The sequence below is a fragment of the Filicampus tigris genome, chromosome 15 (genome assembly GCF_054856515.1).
Source record: "Filicampus tigris isolate MCC_2025a chromosome 15, RoL_Ftig_1.0, whole genome shotgun sequence".
Lineage (NCBI taxonomy): Eukaryota > Metazoa > Chordata > Actinopteri > Syngnathiformes > Syngnathidae > Filicampus > Filicampus tigris.
The window spans coordinates 13,695,001-13,715,960 of NC_141231.1; the positions used below are offsets into that span (position 1 = coordinate 13,695,001).

At 41.6% G+C, this 20,960-nt stretch overlaps 1 protein-coding gene across 1 annotated transcript in view; it reads left to right on the forward strand.

Annotated features, from left to right (window-relative positions):
• LOC147135627 (uncharacterized) overlaps window positions 1-20,960 on the forward strand; it is a 162,370-nt gene that overhangs the window by 33,968 nt on the left and 107,442 nt on the right. The window contains exon 3 of the mRNA XM_086053118.1: window positions 1,990-2,086. Within this exon, the coding sequence (XP_085909244.1) occupies window positions 1,990-2,086 (97 nt within the window). The remainder of the gene's footprint in view (window positions 1-1,989; window positions 2,087-20,960) is intronic.

The window sequence follows — 20,960 nt, forward strand, 5'->3', positions numbered from 1 at the left end:
GCTTGGGCCTTATAATAATAACTAAGTACCTTCGGGGGGGGGGGGGGGGTTTCGGGCGACTCATAGTAGATGCCAAGTGTGCCATTTTAGTCACACCCCAAAAAATCAAGAATGATGTTGCTCCACCATTGAGTAATACTCACTTCGCAGACTTTGCATGTATTTAGCAATAATCTCTCAAACATGCGTTATGTATTTAGAAAAAAAAAATACTCAGTGATTCCATTTACTGAGTCTTTAGAAAATGTATTACATCATGTATTGTAAATGTGGATTCTTTCATTTTCACTCAGCTATTCACGTTTTACCATTTCATTAGCTTAATAGCTTAATTGTCCCTGTCTTTTTTGAGTGTTTTCACTAGCAAGAGCAATCAGTCCACTTAGCTCGATCCAGCCCTTGCGGATTATCATGACCTGGGTGACTGAGAATCTACAAGAAACACATTTCTTCGAAAGCAGTCTGATATTTTTTTTTATTGATATTATGTCTGTAAATTAAAATTGACTTGGGCAACTACAACATTGCAAATATGTGATAATACGTTAAATGGTCTACACAAGCATGATGGTGTAGTGGTATATTCGCCTGACTTTAGTGCAGGCGGCATTCAGTTCCCAGTCAGCGATGGTGTGAGCATGTGTTGTGGTTAGTGTCGACTCGGAAAATGCTTGCCCGGATGGCCTGCCTGAAAAAAGCCACATCAGTCGGCTGTTGTGTTGTTGGAAAACATTTCCAGTTGAACGCGATTTCACACTTTAAATTTTGCTCGATTTCCCACTTAATTCTCCAGAGAGCATGTTGAACAGGAAACAAACGCGTGTCTCTTCTCTCGTCCCATCAAAAGTCTGGATTATGCGTCGTCACGTGACAAGTTTCTTTACTGAGCTCATGAATTTTTGATGCTTTTGGTAAGAGGTGGTTTTCCTGTGTCCTCACTAATGGTTGCCCTTAAATGACAACTTTCACTAGTTGTTTCAGTTATTCACAAGTGAAGCGTATCTGTGTGACATATACAAAATACCAACTAATTGTGTAAAATTGTATACATAGCGGTGTTAATCTCAGTGGAATGAGAAGTATTTATTTCCCTATTACTATGAGTTATTCTACTGCTTCAACTACTTTTTCTTCTCCCACTACTATTACTGCTACTACTAATACTACATAGTCAATTTCATAGAGTAGATTTTACTCTAAAAATACTATATTTGGTCCCAGTAAACAGGAAAACTTTAGAGTAAAATATTCAGTGTAAAATTTAATCTACAAATTTTACACTGAATATTTTTCTCTCAAAAATTTGAGAGTAAAATATTCAGTGTAAAATGTAATCTACAAATTTTACGCAGAATATTTTTCTCTCAAAAATTTGAGAGTAAAATATTCAGTGTAAAATTTAATCTACAAATTTTACGCTGAATATTTTTCTCTCAAAAATTTGAGAGTAAAATATTCAGTGTAAAATGTAATCTACAAATTTTACGCTGAATATTTTTCTCTCAAATTTTACTGTTTCGTGGGACCAAATATAGTCTTTTAAAAGTTAAATGTACTCTTCGAAATTGACTGAGAGTAAAATATTCAGCGTAAAATTCACGCTGAATATTTTTCGCTCACTTTTATTCTTTTTACTGGGACCGAATATAGTCTTTTAGTTTAATTTGTCTCATTTTGCTGTCGTACACTATATGTGCTGCAATATATTTGCATCGATTTCTCGTTTCTTGTGAAAAATGTATATTGAATGTTTATCACCGTATTTTGAAGAATTTTTGGGGGTATGTAAAAAGAATAAAAATGAAAACGAGTTACCCCGCCCAAAATAAACCGTCAGTTGCCCATCCCGGCTCTACATAAAGGAGACTTGAAGTTGTATTGTATTGTGTATTGAACTAATACCGTAATCACAATTTCCTATGACAAAGTAATTCCCACACGTCTGCTTAAAGGCCTCGACTGATGGCACACTTTCCTTTTCTCCATCAGGCCCGATCTTGCCTTTCCTGATCCCTTCCTCCCAACGGCGGTGTGAGCGGAGAAGCGCAGCTCTGCCCGCACGCGGCTGCATCCCAAAGAGCTGTGGGTCAGTACTCGAGGGTTTACACAGGGGGGGCAAAGGTGTTAATGCTACATGCTTTAAAGGGCTACAAGATGTCTTCACTTCACCTCTGAAAGGCATCACGGGTAAAAGCTGGAACTAATCTGGGAGAGTGGAGTGACAGAGAAACTAATTGGTGAATGGATTCAGTGCACTGGGATGAATTGGTGGACAAATAGTGATTTAAAAAAAAAATGGAGTTTATTTCTGGAATGGTTTGTCGCAGTTTACAAACAAGAGCACCTTCTGCTTCCTTGTTTTTATCGGGGACTTTATTTTGAGGCTCGTTAACATGCGTGTTGCTCTCAGCAGTTTCAATATGATACCTTTACATTTTGACACATTTGCAACATGATTCAGACACTTTCTAAATATAGGCACACCTAATGTTTTACATTGATACTCATGGGTAAGATAGAGGTGGCAGGGATCATTTAAAATGGTTCAAACCAAAGTGTAACCTTATAATTGTATTGTCCAGTCATGAAATGCTGACACAACGATTTTCAAAATTTCCAAATGTGCCCAGTATATGAATAATTTGGGGTCTAACTGCATATTTGACAAAGGGAAGCAGTTAGAGGGACGTTGTCTAAATGGGACTAACTGATGACATAGCCATACATGGACATGCATGTGTGTATTGCACTTACTCACTTTAATGTTTGGAGTGGTATCCATTTATGTTAGTACCTCTCAAAACTGAGCATTATTATCATTATAAAGACAGAATTGATAACCTGGCTCTTGAATGGGATCTCATCAAACTGAACTGGTACCTAATGTTCTGGCCCGTGAGTGCATTTCCAAAATATGATATTCGGTCCCAAAATAAACTGGATGCGCGTTTCGGAGTCTGAGGTCATGCGCAAGAGTGGTAATGAATGAAAGCACATTTGCGAGCGAATCAATGTTTACAACCTTGCGTGTTTATAAGAAGTTCATTGGGGGGAAAAAATGCAATAAAGTAGCAGAAGGCAATATTGCGAGCCGTGAGGGATATATGTGGAACCGGTCCAAGCGCTAATGTCACCTACGGAGAGGGCGAGCACAAATATTACACATGCCGGATCAGCTTCGGAACGGGAGAGCTGTGTTTACGAGTGAATACGTTTGATTAAACCCAGTAGTGGAAATGATGAAACGACCGTTTTGGAACTGGCTAGCTACCTCGAACATGCATGTACACAAACAAAAGTCACACACTCACACACACATGCATACATAATGTCGGCGCTGCTTCTCCAGCCGAGGGAAGTAATGAAAACAAATGGCAGAGTTCTTTTCCCGCTGGGACCCGAGGAGGAACTTAGTCATCAAGCTAATTTTATTCTTGTCTGGCCCAGAGACTCCATTTCCTCTGGGTGTTTTTACAAACGCCGAGCTGCACCACGCCATGGCCCAGTGATGGATATGAGGGCCTGATGACCGGATGGCAGATGCTGGCCCTGTAACTCAAGCTCCAAACACTCACTGATGACCCCATGTGTAGCCCCCCCCCCCCACTTCCCACTACACATAATCTTTACTCAATGCCATGCTGGGCAGGCGCATACAATCATGAACTTTCTCAAACATAAACTGGAAATATAGTCATCAGCATACAGTTTGGATGTCATCTAAAATGTTGAGGCTATATATATATATATATATATATATATATATATATATATATATATATATATATATATATATATATTTTTTTTTTTTTTTTTTTGCTGAGTATGCCGTTTCACAAATCTATCACTTTATGATAGTCGTAATGACGGAAAGAGAATCAAAAAAGAAATCCATCAGTGCAAGTCCAAATTAGCAATGCAGTTTATTTATGTTTACATTTGACCTTTGAAAGCAATTAAAAGATTACCTCTACCATATTTAAGCTCGCGATAGCTAGGATCCTATTTTTAGTAATATTTTTGTACTAATTACAGTGAATTACTCACAACATTAGAACAACGTGTGGGAAACTGCTATATTTAGCAACAAAGGTTGCATAGTTTGACACAATTTCAAAGGGGTTAGCTTTTCATGCTACATCGGTATGTCCTGTTCCTATTTTTTGGAAGAATACCAACGGTAATTTTAACCAATTACAAAACTGTACTTCGAATTTCTGTCTGTTATGTCCGCTCGCATGACATTCCTCAAACACGGTTGACCCGCTGAACATTTTATATTTTCACATGATTTCATGCTTTCGTCTCGAAATCTTGCTATTTTCTTTTCCGGCCTTTCTACTGTGTTGCACTTCATCTTGGAGGCAGTGCAGAACAATGAACCTTTTCCTGATAAGTGTGTGCATTAATAATGGATGCTTAACTCCAATTTTGCCCCAAGTTGTGGTTTAAGATGAGAATGAGGGGGGAGCGCATGTCACATTGCTTCATTGGGTTAGCTGGATTAGCTGGATCACTATTACATCTTCCCATCATCGCTCGCACCAAAGTCCCATATTGCAACATGCGCACAGATGGGAGCAGGGGACACTTGGGACGCGGTGGAAAGAAAGCCAAATGGCCTCTTGTTCCCACTCTTCCGTTAGCAGCCTCCACTCCGCCTCAGCCGGCATGGATTATTCAGTAAGCGTACCCTTTTAGTCGTGGCTGCGGCCCGCACCGGCGACATTAAAGAACCTTATTGTTGTTGATTTGTTAGTACGCGACAACTTCCAGGAGAGGAGGCTGACATTAAAAAGCAATTAATATACCGGAGCGCGGCGGAAAAACGACCTCCGCTGGGAGCGTCTTTCTCCGCGGCGTGGCCCGCAAATGCAGGGAAAACACGGAAAAGATGGCTTTTAGTGTGACTTGCACTCATTTCCGCAGATGGATGACTGACAGCTTGGAGCGAGGGGTAAACAAACGCAGTTTATGATCAGCATAATCAATGTGACATCAGCACAGGAGGACAATGCGTGGCTGTTTTTTTTTTCCCGCCTTCTCTCTTCTTTTTTTAAATTTTTTTTTTTAAGAAAGTGACAACTTGTTCTTTTGCGATTCGAGCCCGCGGCAGGAGATTTTTCTTTTACCACCCGCCAAGAGAAGCCTTAACATCATAGCAGGACATCAGCGGCACCCACTTTAAAAGCGATCCTGTATGCATTTAGATTGCGAGCTGACAGGTTGAGCGCCGGCCTCCCCCCTTTTGGCTTTATTACCAAGAAAAGCAGTGCTCTTCCTTCTGTTTCTCCACTTGTTTCTTCAGTCGACCTCGAGATGAAAGGTATCTCACATTACTTGAACATGAAACGGCAGCTTCTGTGACCTGTAAAAAAAAAAAAAAAAGCACGCAAGCGTCTTGACATAAATTAAGGTTGTTTTTTTTTGAGTGTAGACTTTTTCTGCTCTCAATGTTCAAAAGAGACTAATTGGGGAAATTAATAGCTTTCAGCACATATACGCTACCGTGCAAAAGTCATAGACCGCTTGGAGATTTCTTCTTTTGACATTAGTCATTGGAAAATTGCCTTTGTACAAGACATCATCGGTTTACGATGGATTTTTCTTCTTATGGAAGCAGCGCAACCTGAATTTACATGAGACAGAAGACGCCTTCGTCTCTCACTAACCAACGCTAATGCGGCAATAAAGTCAAATTACGGTCAATATTTGGCTAAAAAACACAGGTTAGGCCATAAATATAAAACTAGCAAATGAAAAAAACAAAGTCTGCGTGTCTACGACGCGCCCCTCAGCCTCAAACTCCTCTTTTGAACAGACATTGCGAGGTGTTTACCAAACTGCTTTTGGTTGCCCTTGTTGCCCTCCATCCATTCAGTGGCCTCAAGGCTAAGTAGTGAAGGAAGGCGTCACTCGTAAATAGGAACCACTCAAACCTTTCATACTTCCATTACGATAAGGGAAGAGGAAATCAATGACGGTTGTTTCCCCGCCGCAGTGGGCAAGGAATACAGATGACAACAATGAACCAAGGTAAGCGTGTCCAGCTTGCAATGGAGGGCAAAGAAGTGACTAATTTTGGATTGGAGGCTTCTCAAATGGGCAGCTTTGTTCGCGACAAGGTTCGTGCAGACCTGAGCTTGACGCTCTAAATCCAATAGAGGGGGTGGAAAAAGTGCATTTTTGCACAATTGGGGTTTACAGTTTGTTTGGATGCTTGCTTATCAAAGTAACCATATTTAATAACTGTCAGGTGAAATAACAGTACAATCGAAAGTAACCCTGGATTGTATACCGTGGCAACTTGCCACATATTTTTTGCTACATACTATACTAGTGTTGGCGTTGATTCTAATGCTACTGTGCAGTGCTTATACAAACTTTTCCGTTCATTAAATTGATCAGACAATGAGCTCTGTTATCATTTAGCACTGTAGCTCCATTGTATTCGCATCGTAATGGATAATTTGCACTCAATATCTGTGCTAACACATTCACCATCATAGAGTTTTTGTTTATGGTTCCAAAACGATTGCACTTCTCGTACTATTGCATTTCTTTGTCTTCTCAATTAAGTGCATAGTCGACTTGAAGCTACGTTATTGTTTGACCAGAAATCATTTAGCTAAACTTCGAAAGTATAGCTTGTATTTGTGGGTCTCAAAGTGTGAAGTTGAATATCATAGATGTTGTGTCACTTATCTTGATCGTAAACTTTTCATTTGGGCGCTCGCTTCATTCCAATTTAATCAAAATCGTAATCCTTAAATCCGAATATATTAATCTTTGGCGCTCGCTTTGTGATTGTTGCTTCATGAGGTGGACTCTGCATTGCGTGTCATAGCTTAGGCTACGAGTGGGCTGCCCGGTTAGACAGCATAACAAAAAATAACGTTCAAAACCAAATCAAATGACACTCTTCCTATGAAACGCAGATTTTCAAATATAAACAGTCAAGACTTGACAAGTCTTATGAAGTCAAAGTCAATTCTACTTTTATCATTTTTAGCCAAGTTCTAAAATAGGCGACTTAGGTCTGACTTCAGTCAAGCCATGTGACTCGGGTCATCCACCTCTGGTATTTAACACAAGTAAATTACACGTGGCAACAAAGGGGCAGTCCAGCAGTAAAAAAAAAAAAACAACAACTAAATAATAAATAGCGACTCATGTCTGCTTTAAGCATCTTTGGTAATCCAACCGAGGTCTTTATTTGCCCTCGTCCATTAACTGGATGAGGTGTTGGCTCTATGCAATCCAGGTGTCATGGTAGCAACATAATTTCTACAAGAAAAAAAAAAAAAAAACAGTTTATCATTCAAAGAGGGCCTGTTGGGGTTTATCTCTGCCGGCGCACTTTGAAGCACTTGATCCTCGCTCATGTCTGCCATTTGGGGCTCATTGTGTCATGGAGGGGGTCACTGGGAGGGCAGCATCACCGGCTGCTGCTGCTGCTTCTCCTCCTACGCCCTTACATTATGGTGTCTGCTCTACATATTCCCTGGGATGGATGCATAGAAAGAGAGGGGATGACATCCCACAAAGGAGAAATAAATAAACAGGTGTCAGCATGTCCGCTTACTGGAAAACCAATTTAACCGATCAGAACCCAGAGGTAAGTCACTTGACAGGTAAAGATACAATGACAATTCCACAAACAACCGCAACAAAAAACATATTAGATATGAGTGTGGGTGTTGTGGTAAATTTCCACCTTGTCCATAATTAATACTACTACAAATAATAAAAAAGTATTTTAAAATCAGACCTAAAATATTTTCCATGTACGATGGATGGATAGATATTTGACTTACAAAAATTCAATTAAATGACATTATTCAAACATCTGTAATGTGATATTATACACTGTAATTAAAGCTATTTCTTTATTTTTTTCACTATTATGACTTGATTTTGCTGATTTATTTCTTTTCATAGTTCTAATGCCTCATCGTAACAGCGTCCCCCTTATAATGGCCAACACAGTATTGTAATATGATTAAGAAGAGTGATGTGAAGTGAAGTACATAAGGCAGAAATGGCCATTCCGTCAGCCCGTTTTGTTGACGAATGACGGGACACCTTATAAAAATGACGGATTGACGAATGACAGAAATGGGTTTTCATTCATCAGTATAATCGGCACTAATCGTCTCTAACGGACTTTTAGTCCGTCACTGGCGGACGCCCGTTTTTCTGACATTTTTGGGGAGACAGACTGATGGACCAACGGACTTCTGTCGGACTGGCTCACGGACTGACGATTACAATTCAATTCGTCACGAAAAATGACGGACTGACGAATGACGGACGGGTACCCTGGCCGCTGACGGGTGACGAATGACGGACCAGCCAAATTTTGTAAAATGCCACGTCTGATATAAGGTGATACCACTTTGTCAAGCATCTTGTTTAAGTCGTGAAAATATATCCGCTTAAAGCCTTTGGTGGCTGGATTGTATCTCACCAGGTCATCGTAAGGCTTTCCACTCCCGCGACAAGAGGCACTAACCACCATCTTGCACGCAAGCTAACAAGCTTGGGCCTAGTAATAATAACTAAGTAAATTGCGCTGGTTAACCACCGATGTGAACAAAGGCGTTCAAGTTCTCATATAATGAGTTAAAGGGGACTCATGCTGAGCAAAACTGCGTCATGGTCCAAAAAAATCAAGAAACTATAATTGTGAAAAGTTCAATCTCCTAAACGGAGTGACACATAGTTCTCAGTCTTTGCACACAATTTCAGCATTTGTCCTCCAACATGTATCCAGAAAGAAATCTCTGAATTCACAGTACGGGTCTTTCAGGTTGATTTTTAATAAATCAAGTAATATTGCATCATGTAACATGAGGAGGCTTGCGCTTCCTTCAAGATTAAGTCAACTTTGCCACCATAGAAAATCTTCGGATAAAAAATGGATGCAGATGCTGCGGTCCATCTTAAAGTATCAGCCATTACAACATTTGGAGGAGTGATCAATCCCCTTCACACAACCCCCCCCCCCCCCCCCCCCATCATCTCCGCTTACTCCTCCAGGTCATCGCCGTGTCGTCAGCTGGCCCGAGCATATGTCTGACATCGCCGTCTGTCTGTCTGTCTTCCTCCGATTGTCCCGGCGCCCCCCCCCCCCCCCCCCCAGAACACTTATGTCGCCGGCCCTGTCACTTGTGTCGGCCGGTGGCCAGCGTAAACATGTAGCGACCACTTGATATGTTTGTACGGGGATTTGGGGATGAACATTAGCGTGTTTGGAGAGCGGAACATCTGGTGGGGGGAAAAGGTTACAGTGGAGGGATACCACCGGAGCCCGGGCCCTGTGTAGAATTCCTTCCATCAGATAAATCAAGACGCTGAGCCACTGGGAAAGAGGAGAAGAAAGGGATGGGACTTTAACTCAATATTGCCTGGAAGTGGAAGGGTGGGTGTTAGAAAGATGGGTTCACCTAAAATGTCCTTCTCCGTTTCCGGGGTTCTGTCTCTCTTTGGGGAATTGTAACCCATGGCAACATTTGGAAGACCTCGGAAGAATCTGCCAAGTCCAACATCACTGAGGTCCAACATGGATGACGCAGTTCAGGAAAAAACTTCTTAAGTCGTCATGCATGACGTCGTGGGAGGCGCGGGAGGTGAAGGCCCGCTAAACGGCGGCTAGTTTTGCTATACGATTCAAAATTCAAACGCCATCACAATGTCGCATATGTAGCGGCTCGTGAAAAATGCATGAGCTTTCACCAAAAAAGAAAATTGAAATACTTTCTGGGTACTAAGCACAAGCCAGACCCAGCCAGAAATATTGTAGTATATGCAGTTGGATTGTGTGTTTTACAATAATAGTTATAATTTCATACCTATGACTGGAAAGCAAAGCGTGTAGAGTCCCTGTCACAGAAATGCGCAGCTATTTCATTGCCAACACTCTTCCAGAATGTCAACACTCTCTTCCCATTATTCATCTCTTTGTCTGATTCTTCCTTGAAAATCACGCCATGTTTTAGTGGTTCAATAAAGAATAACACAGTACGGTATTTTGTATAAGGAGGCTTTTTTTTCTCTCTTCGTTGCAGGTCATCGGTAGATGAGCGGTGCTCAGTCACTGTAATTTTTTTTCGTGACACAGATAATTTGATTTTTTTGCATGGCTACATGCACATGCTGTTAAGTCTCTCCGTAACGTCCACTTCCACTCACACAGGTCTCTTGGTCCAGATATATCGCTTTGACAATACATCCTCGATGACAATTACTACTTTCCTATTATCCATCTAGTGGCATTTCAGGCTGTGATAGAAAGAGCAGAAAAGTAGACAAATAGGTCAGCGTATGCGGCAAATAGCTGACGATAGGTTCCACAGAAAAACAATTTGAATAGATGAATTTATGAATAGCGAAACAACAAATATGTCCGCAACACTACTCAGACCCACACACAGCGATCCTCCGCCACCTCTTCCTCCCTCCTCGTCACGCTGAGGCAGCGATGAGTAAAGCGCGCGTCAGGAGATGTAAGGCGTTCTTGAGCGGCCGACGAGATGAAGCTGTCAGAAAAAATGCCGTCAACGCCAACACTCGAGTATCAAGGGCACGAGTGCGTCCCTCCCTCCTCGCTGCCATGTCCTCTGTTGCTTAATTACGCTGCGTGTACACTGCCACTGCTATTGTCAAGATCTTGACGTGGCACCACTGTTGGCAAGCGCCGGGCCAAGTTTTGACACGGTGCCCCGAAGACTGCGCTGGTTCATGCCGTGATGACGGTTTGTGTGCAGAGGCAAGTTTGCTGATGCTAGTTGGAGGGGGACGCTCAAGGCTTCCTTATGATGAGCTAGCCTTAGTAGAGGTAGTAGAAGTACTCACACTCTGTACTTAAGTAGAAGAACAGATACTTGAATAAAAATACTCTTGTAAAAGTAGATTCGAGTGAATGAAGTAATAAAGACCGGTACATACCCGGTAAGTAAATTGTAACAATGATTTTTTTTTTTTTTTTACTATGAATGATATGCAATGCCCATTTTAATACTTGGCACAAATTGTAAAGAAAAACTTCTCTGGACACAAATTGTTTCTTTTATTAACTTGCATAATGCTTGTACTGAGGGGGGGGGACTCACTGTTTATAATAAAACAGGGTATGAAAAAAAGATGACAACAAGCATGAATGTGTTTTTTTCTAATTGATGGAGAATTTTTGAAAGCCAGACGCCAGTGTCTTTTAGGCTAGTACAAGTCACAAGCATTTGCCACACGAAGTTGACCAAGTAAAGGTTTTTTTGTCGCCGACTATATTGTGAGGAATATCGAGCCCAATTGATCACATCACAGATATTTTTTTGCATCGTAAAGCGCTCCCCATTGTTTTTTCTTTGTACCACAGTTTGACGTATATGCATATTTCAATGCATATTGCAACACAGGAAAACAATCCACTCACCATTATGTTACGTACTCTCGGACCCGCGCAGACTTATGAAAGCTGTGTCCCTTTGTTGGACGGGCATTTCTATACTCCAAAACAGTGTTGTAGTACCGGCAACAGCAGCGGACAGGGGAGCCCAAAGTCCTCTGTAAACTGGCCGTTTGGAAGACAACATGTCAAAAACACGAGTAAGATTAGTCGACTTCAAGCTTTGAACGTCAATGCGGAGTGTTAGTGACTAGTCGACTAATCAGTTCAACGAACATTTGCCATGAGTCATTCCTGTAGTCTACAGCATAAAAATACAACACGGTATCTTCTCCGATTCTGTTCTGTTGCTGTCCCTGATCTCACTCCATCCGGCCATCAACCCATTGAAGTAGAAGAAAGAGCATAAAGTAGATATCTGTTTTCAAATGTGGGCAGTTAAAGTAAAAAAGTCATCAGAAAAGTAAATAATCAAGTTAAGTACAGACATCCGAAACATCTACTTCAGTATTTGTACTTCGTTACTGCCCAGCGCTGCTTTTCCTTTTGGGGCGGTGAGCGTCTTTGCATATGGAAACAAGTCCAGTCCCAGTGTGATTCTGCACATGGTTGTCACATTAGGACTCTTAAATCATTTGATTTGAAAACAGTTTGGGATGAGTCAGTGTGCGCGCTCAGGTTTCCTTGTGCATGCTCTCGCAAGATTTGTGTTGGAAACACTATGAAAAGTAAAGTACATTGCTAGTTTCCAGCAACTTGATCCCCCAAACCCTGCGGACTCCAGAAACAAATGGACAAATTGACACAAATCCAGAGAAGCAAGTGTCTGTGCCTTCTTACCCTTTTCACTGTTATTAACTTTTTTTTTTTTTTTTTTTCTCGACATTTCCTCTACAACATCCGACTGAACAGACTCCCATGCTACGTGCCCATGACCAAACATTCTGTGATACGTCGACTATTTTTGGTGGGGAATTTTGTGGAATCATTAGGAAGTGGGAATGATGTCGCCCCCCCCCTTGGGACGATGGCTTTGGGCTCTGGCGTGAGAACAGTAGCTCATTCACTTTTCATTCAACAGCTGCGAGCACACATCGCTTGTAGATTCTCATACATTCTGCTAATTACAGTGTAATGCTGAATTCTCATGCCACATGACCTGAGCTTTTTAATGCAATGTTAAATATCTAATTTGACTGTGACCCAAATGACTTACTGTATAAAATCCTGTTTAGCTCTCCTTGGATACTAATGTACCATATCATTTCAGCTGGAAGATGACGCAACACACATGTAAAACAACAAGTACAATACTTGTTGTTTTACACGTGTTGCGAGAATTCCAGCAAAGTTCTTTTGAGAAGTGGCTCCCATGTCACATGAGCTAAGTGTTTTCTAATTTAATAAGTGTCAGTCTACTACTTTTTCTTTTTTTTTTTGGCGTTGTACAAAACCATTGGAAACTCTCTCAAAGCGTGCCTCGCGTACTTCACACGAGGGCTGACGGCAGGAAGCGCACTTCACACCGCGCTTTGACCAGGAAGTAGTTGACAGCTCTCTGTGCCCTGGCCCGCCGCTAATTTCTCCACTTCCTTCCCCCGCTAGCCTAGCTTAGCATCAATCACCTCGCTCAACTCTCAGCGCTAGTGCAAACCAATTTCCTTAATGCTGATTGCACTGTAAACTAACTCTCCTCACCAGCTCTGGCTCTTGTTCTGCAAGCCTCATTCATTCTTGCTCGCTTCATTTCCTTCCACAGCTTCCTCTCGCCTCGACGGAGCCAAGATTTGAGCCGCCTCGCTAGAATAGACAAGCCTAAAAAAAGAAAAAGCCCAAACTATCCGACGCTTCTACTTATAGCTCGGCCAATAACAAGTCATTGTCAAAACTATTATTTGTTGACACAGCTACATTCCGGCCTAATCTCCCTTTCTTCGACGAGTGCGTCATGCTCCATGATCTTCCATATCGGCTCTTTTGAGGCTTTTGCTGACACAACATAGGTTGCTCGCGAGTGCATGGGTGGTCAAAGTATGGCCCGTGGGCTACATAGGTCACGTTTTTAAACAAGGACCACCGAGTATTTTCACACTTAGGAGTCCTGTAATATTTGTTGCATAAACTTAGTCGTTCATCCCCATAAAATTAGCTAAGTCAGATGTATTATCATAAAATATTACTAAATATTACTAAAAGAAGTTTTGAATCTTTACTTTTTTGTTGATTCAAATTGAATTCCAAATAAAAATAGTAGCATGATCGTGAACAAAATTGTTGTACTTCTACAGCTACTCAGTAAGTTGATCTAATATTAGTCTTTATATGCCTGTCAGCAGTGCTATATTATCTTTATCCATTTGTCTCCAAATATACATTGTGTCAATTCTTGTAAAACTGAAACTTCCGATGTCATTGCATGGCATGTCATTTGGGATTCTCTCTTATATCCTAGCCAGAAGCTAGCACGCCTTTCTTAAGGCAACGTGATTTGGCTGTTTTACATATACAACATGTACAATTCTCTTTGTTTGATGTTTAGTTTGACAGTAAACCTAAATTGGCTGCGCCACAATAATTGATTTATGTTGTATTGGTATTACAGGTATGCACCAAAAAAAAAAATTCAATTAAAAAAAAGATTATATATATATATATATATATATATATATATATATATATATATATATGAAAGGAAAAACCATGCCACATATTCATTCATATTGTAAAATGACAACAAGAAATTCAAAGCATCCTATCTTGTCCGAGCCGTACCATTTCGAATCGAAACATAATCCCACTGAGTCGAACCATATTGAATCATTTCACAATGACTTTTCCTTGAATCGCACAACACCCCACGTATCAATATAGATATCAAATACTCTTTTATTGGCTGGATGCACATTCCTACACATAATTTATTGCAAATGATTTTTGGGGACGCCCCAAGCTTAAACTGGTGGATGGCAGTGGATCCGGGGACCTGAGTTTGAGAACCACGGGAACCATTGCTACCCAGCAATAAAATCAGAGAGCGACTCTCCGAGAATGAGACCCAGGCTCCGTTTCCCTCTGAGGCATGAGAAATTCCTTACGTGTCTCTCAGATCTCGGAGTCACCGTGGACGCAAGAGGAGGCCGACAACTATTTCTCACCTTCACCGTCCTTCGGCCCCGGCCCGGGCCGGAAGCCGAGCAATAGCATTTACATGTGTGCTTTCATCCGCCATCGAAGGCCGCAGCTCCTCCTCCGCCAGCGCCCCGAGTGGCGGCGAGTAAACAGAGCTATACTTGAAATGTCTCCTAAATCATTTTAATTCGTCCTCAGTAGAGTCTTGTGGAATGTCGAATTAGAGGACGTTGTCAGTGCAGCAAGACCACAGCAGACATTCGCTCTCACCTCGACCGTGTCAAATTATGGGATGTCGTGCAACAGTCCTCTGCGACCGCGAGTGTTCGCACCACAAGGGCTTTTTTTGTTACACTCTGACAACTCCCTCATGCTCTGTTTTTGCCATCAGTTTTGAACTCTCACCGGCCAAAACATTAGGTACACTTGAGACCAAGTAAGAGCTTTTTCTGAAATTCTCTTCTGTTTTAATTCAACCTTCTGTGTGTCACTCCTGTGTTGCTAAATCAAGCATTAGAAACACACTTGTTCTGATGCAATGCAGTTGCACACACAATATTAATATAAACATACTAGTAAGATCGTTCCGTATGCCTTCCAGTTTCTAAATCAGGGGTCGCCAATCTTTTAAAAACCGAGATTCTACTTCTTGGGTACTGATTAATGAGAAGTGCTAACAATTTGATACATACTTCTGAAATAATAAATTTGCTCAAATTATCTCTAATGTTCCGTCATTAATAATGAATGATAATCATCTCCGGTATGTTAACACACGGATCATGCGAATGCTTTTTCTCACAATGACTCCGAACAATCATTTAATCATTGTTGTGATGTCAAAAGTTTAACTTTGCAGGTTAGTTATTTTTAGAACAGGCCCTTGTTTGCATTTTTTTTTTTTGAATTTATTTTTTATTTTTCACATGAATCATGTTTCCGCATTACATTTAAGTGAAAATTAAAAAAGTTTCCAAAATTGGAGATGTGTTTTTTACAGGACAGCGACGACATTTTTTATTTTTTTTAATTTACTATTTAATGCAGATCTTTGATTTTCTAACACACACACAAGCCAAATATACATTCTAAAGGAAGCTTAAGGTAACTATGGTGGAAACTGGACGCTGACTGCATGTCTCACTATGAAGCAGTACTGGAGAACTTTGGATTCTTACCAGTCATTTATCTAATAATAAGAATGAGGGAAAAAAAAAACTGCTTTCCATCTGGAACTGAACAAATGTTTGCAAAGTACTGGCTCTAAATTAAGCTTGGTTGAGTTTCCCCTTGCATGTGACAATACAGGTAGAGTGATAAGAACATCAAACAGGCCTGAAAATAAAATGAAATAATATAATACAATGAATGAATGAATGTTATTTGTTGTCCAGAAAGTCAACAAAAATATTTGATTTGTCTAACCAATGTCTCTGATTAAAATTTAAGGGTTAGAGTTATGTCCAAGTATTTCTGATGAATGATCCAATAGGTTTTGGGCCATTCCACGAAATTGATGATATTTTCTTGTTGCAATGTTCTCAACTTCATTCTGTTTTTTTTTTCTACTCTAAATCTGATAACACACATTGAAATGATCAAAAATATTTTTCCTATCTCAGACAACTGAATTTTTTTCATGTACTGTCTGTACATATGTGTATGTGTGTATAATCAGGATGAAGAGTAACATAAATGTACAAAAAAAACCCCATCTCTTAAGGATTTAAATTGTTACAGTTCACGGTAAAGTCTGATTTTAGAAGATGGACAGGCAACAAATGCTGTTCTTCCAGTGTTCGCTGTAGTTTCAATGAATCTTTTATGTTATAATCATTAATTGTGCAATCACAGCAATGTGCAGGACACTTTGCAAAGAAAAAATGTTTTACAGTTAATTTTATCGTGCACATATGCATTTTATTTCCTGGATACTAATCCTGTGGGATGCTACTTAAACATCAATTTCCAACTTTAGTTCAAAGCTTCCGTGATGACAAAGTGACAGATGATGCCGCTTGGGTGATGCCGCGTAAGAACAAACAGCGATGCGACGCACGAACAGACTTGAAACGATAACACTCTTCCCGCTTGACGCTGACGACACGACTTCACTCGTCCCGCCATATTTCCCACATTGCGTTTATTTTGGTTTGTGCCTATTTTTTTTTTTTGTCTCCTCCCTCTTTTCTAAAGCTGGCACTGCGACGTCAGGTCTTTCCCAGCGCCAAGATTGATGGGAGCGCGGTGGGCCCGAGGGGGCGCGCAGAGGGGTAGTCCCCTGCTGGGACTTCTCTCTGGTCCGCTGAGCGCTGCACAGCCGCACAGGATACATCAGTCACTCCTGCCGCTGGCTCGTATACAAGGCCTGCCGTTGGACGACATACGGGGCGGCAAAGAAACCGTAGCCGGGCTCGCTGGGCTCCTAATGGCTGGTACACGGTGGTTCATGTTTCAGCCTTGCTCTGGGCCCCTGCCGCTGACATGCTGCTACATTATGTTTAGCCTGTGTTTTATTTGGCTCTCTTTGGTATGGTGTAGTGGAATAGGAAGTGAGCAGAAGGAGGAGGAGGTTGCATGGGGGGGGGGGGGGTGGGTTGCACAACTTGAAGGCCCAGAAGGAGGGCCACTCCAAAACAAACAGTAGGAGGCTGATGCCTGCCCGGTGTGCTTTACTCACTGCACACAAACTGCCGCGTTACGTGCGGTCCAGGCCACAGATGGAGCAATTTTGTCGCCCCCCGTTTGTGTGTTTTGTGCGTGTGGTGTGATTTGTAGAGTAAATCTCAACAGGTTCAAACACTCCCACCCATCAATCCTCCCCCAACATATGCCCTCGAGTCAAATCATCAGGAGTGTACAGCACTGGTGGAAAGGAACAAAGTACACATACTTTGGCACTCAACTTAAAGGCCCCGTAAAGTGAAAATAAATTCGACACACCACAGACAAGAATGTAGTTAACAACCCTACCAAATTTCTATGATTAAAAAAATATATGCAATGGACGATTTGTGCTCAACTGCTAACTGTCAATCATCACGATTCATGCCAATCGCCCAACCACGTCACCGGGCAGCCGTTTTAGCCGCACACAAACAAATCCGAAACTTAGAAATGGTGAAAAACAGTTTAGCGCTAGTACCACAATTCAGTATTACATCATGTAGTTGTCAATATTTTCACATATTTTGTAATTATCTTAAAACAAAATGAGGCTTTATAATCGTGAAAAATCAAGACATCTCGCAAAACCACATATAAAGTGGCTTAAAGCCTCCAGTGGCTGGAATATATCCCACCGGTTGGTTACGTGGCTTTCCACGCCACAATGAAAAGTGCTAGCCACCTCTTAGCTTGGGAGCTAGCGGGCTCATGGGACTCCTCCCACCAGGCGGATGCGCAGCAGACTCATTGGCATCATCTCCTCATTTGGGAATTTAAATAAGGACAACAAACTCTTGTTTAAGATGTGGCATTCAGGGAATTTGCATTTTTGTAGTGCAGGCATAGCTAGCTAGCTAACGCCACACTGTTATGGTAGAAATGGGCCTAGTAACTTGAAGTTGCACTAGATAACTAATGATATGAACAAAAATGCTCACATTTTTATTTCATAGGGAAGCTTTTGTTTTTTAGTTGTCATTAGCGAATTTGGCATGTTTTTTGTTAGTTACTTAGTTCACAAGGTTTGCAAAGCTATGTGAACATGTTTTGATAGAATAGCTACATGTTTAGCTAAGTACAAAAACATGACTTTTTTTGTACTTAAAGCAAAGTCAACCCAAACATATTTTTTACCAAGAATATGTTGTGTGCAAGCCCACTAGCTGAAACAAGGCATTCTGACCAATATTGCATTTGTGGAATAAGTGTTAATCCACCCGTTTTTAGCCATCTCCGGGGGTGGCCATTTTGTCACTTCTGTCGACTGAAAATGACATCACAGCTGCTCAGGGCTCGGATAATGACCAATCATGGCGAAGCTTCAAAAAAACGGTGATCTGTGATTGGTTGTTACCTGAGCCCTGAGCAACTGTGATGTCATTTTCTGAGATAGCTAAAAACGGTTGGGTTTTGCTGATTAACTCATTTTCCACAAAGCAAAATTAATCAGAACGCCGTGTTTCAACTCGTGGGCTTGCTGGGAACATATTCTTGAAAAGATATATATTTGGGTTGACTTCAACTTTAATTACGGGAGTTGAATCAGTTCTTCTACAAATACTTAACATTCTTGTAAACACATTTATTTCTACACATTTAGTATCCATTCCTACTTAAGTACAGAGTGTGAGTACTTTTTTCCCCATTGTGTACAGTCGCCTTCTTGTATGCGGATGTAATGTAGATGTGTTTAGAAAAGGCCGCCGCTTGGCGTTGGCCGGCACGTACGCCGTATCGAGTTGTCGCATGTTTGAAATAATCGAGATCACCATGCTCCGCCACTTCTAGTCTGGGGCAGCTAGGACTGCGTGGCGACATAGTTGGATGGATTCCTGGAGGAAAGCCCCCCTCTCCCCTCCCCTACACATACACATGCTTGCATGCTGACACACACGCACACACACACACACACACACACACACACACATATAAAGGTACCACCAGTTTGGGGGGGGGGGGGGAGTTGGATTGCCCTGACAAATTACCCACATCCCCGCCACTCTGGTGTCTCAGCATGGGGGGAAACTGGATGGCCCAGTAGGAGGCGGGTGGATAAGTGGAAGGTCAGGGATTGGAGCCCGGGAGGGCAACCAGAGTCCACGCCGTCTCTGTAGAAGATGAGTACGAGGAGACTACACTGGCTTTTTTTTTTTTTTTTTCTCTGACTTTAATACCATGTCTACAAGAACATGGCAATTAAGTATGGCTCATTTTAAAAATAGTCTTGGTCTTTCCCAGTTTTAGGCTAAACTCTAGCCAGCTGTTTTTTCAGCATTTATATGTAGCCCAAAAGAAAAACAAAACCATTTTTTTGTCTTTTGGTCTGGCTCGCTTGTAGGACATTGGTGTCTTCGAGTGGGCCAGTAACTGTGTTTGATGTTATTTCTGCCTTTTTCTGGGGAATGACTTAAAGCGGATTTCTGATTGGCTCAAATGATAATAATGATACAGATGGCATTTTTTGTCATTGCCCGCTTTTTGTGAGTGAATAGAACAGGATTGTTAACTTTACGTTTAAGTCACTTTCCCCAGGCTTCACTTGACTAAAACAGCCATGTTCTTATGTCATTTTCATGCACTCCTTTTTTTTTTTCTTTTCTCTCTCAACTCTCAGGGTGAACATTTTGTGTAATATTGAGTTCACTCCACCATTGGTGTTGCTTTGCCTTTTCCCTTCAAAAGTCTTCTTCTGATTGGCTCAATATGGAAATTGTATATTATGTTCTGATATATTTATTTCTAGATACATTATTTAATTTCTTAAGAAAACGTGCAAACACTGAGAACTCAGTAGTCCTGAACAGTGGATATATACCGTTTTCACCTTTTCAGTTTTTCTTCAACAGCACCCACACTTGGGTTTGGTAGTCGAAGCCATATTCCTTTTCAGTTCACTTTAAATTCATATTCCACTCATTCTATGAATTTCCTCTGACTTGAACTGCTAAGAGATCTTGCCGCTTTGGCAAGCAATAGCCGGCCTACGTTTTAATGTGGAGACTGACTATCTAAAAAAAAAAAAACAAACAAAAAAAAACGCCTTCGGTGCGGACTGAGTCTTCTGGGAGTGGGGGGAAATTAAGTTTTGAAGTATTCCCATGCAGACTAAATCTCTTCATCCACTCCATCACCACAACCTGCTCTCGTTGGCGCAGACTTAAGTCGGAGGTGCGCTTGTTTTGTGTGCGTGGACACGCTTGTGCGGAGAGGCAAGAGAGCCGCCGCTCCAGACTGCCGGGAGAGGATTAGGAGTCTGGAATGCAAGACACTCCTTGACCCAGGCGCGACCTTCCCGGCTAAATCCCTTGCCCATATCTGTCCCTCATGGGTCATGATCCAATTGGTCGCCCTTTGAGAATGCTGACCCCTCGCGCAACCTCGCCGCTCGGTCTACCCCAAACATCTCCCCACACTGACGCCGTAAGCTGGCTCGAAAGTTCCGGAGAATACTTTTTTTTTTTTTTTCTTTCCCCCTTCCATGCAGACCTACTTAAACAAGTAGAAATATATATGTATCACTCTTGTTCTGCATTTCAAATGTCCGTGTACACCTAAAACATAAATGAAGTGGTCCCCTTTCCCTCTTTAGGAGGCCCGGGCGACGTTCCATTTGCGAGTGTGTCGACTGAGAGTGACGTTAATGGAGGCGGAGAGGAACAAACACATCAGAGCGGCGGGTGAGTGGCAGTGACACTGAGCAGAGAGAGAGAGTGAGATGGGTGGTGGCAGGCTTTCTTTCTCTTCACCGGCGTCCCAC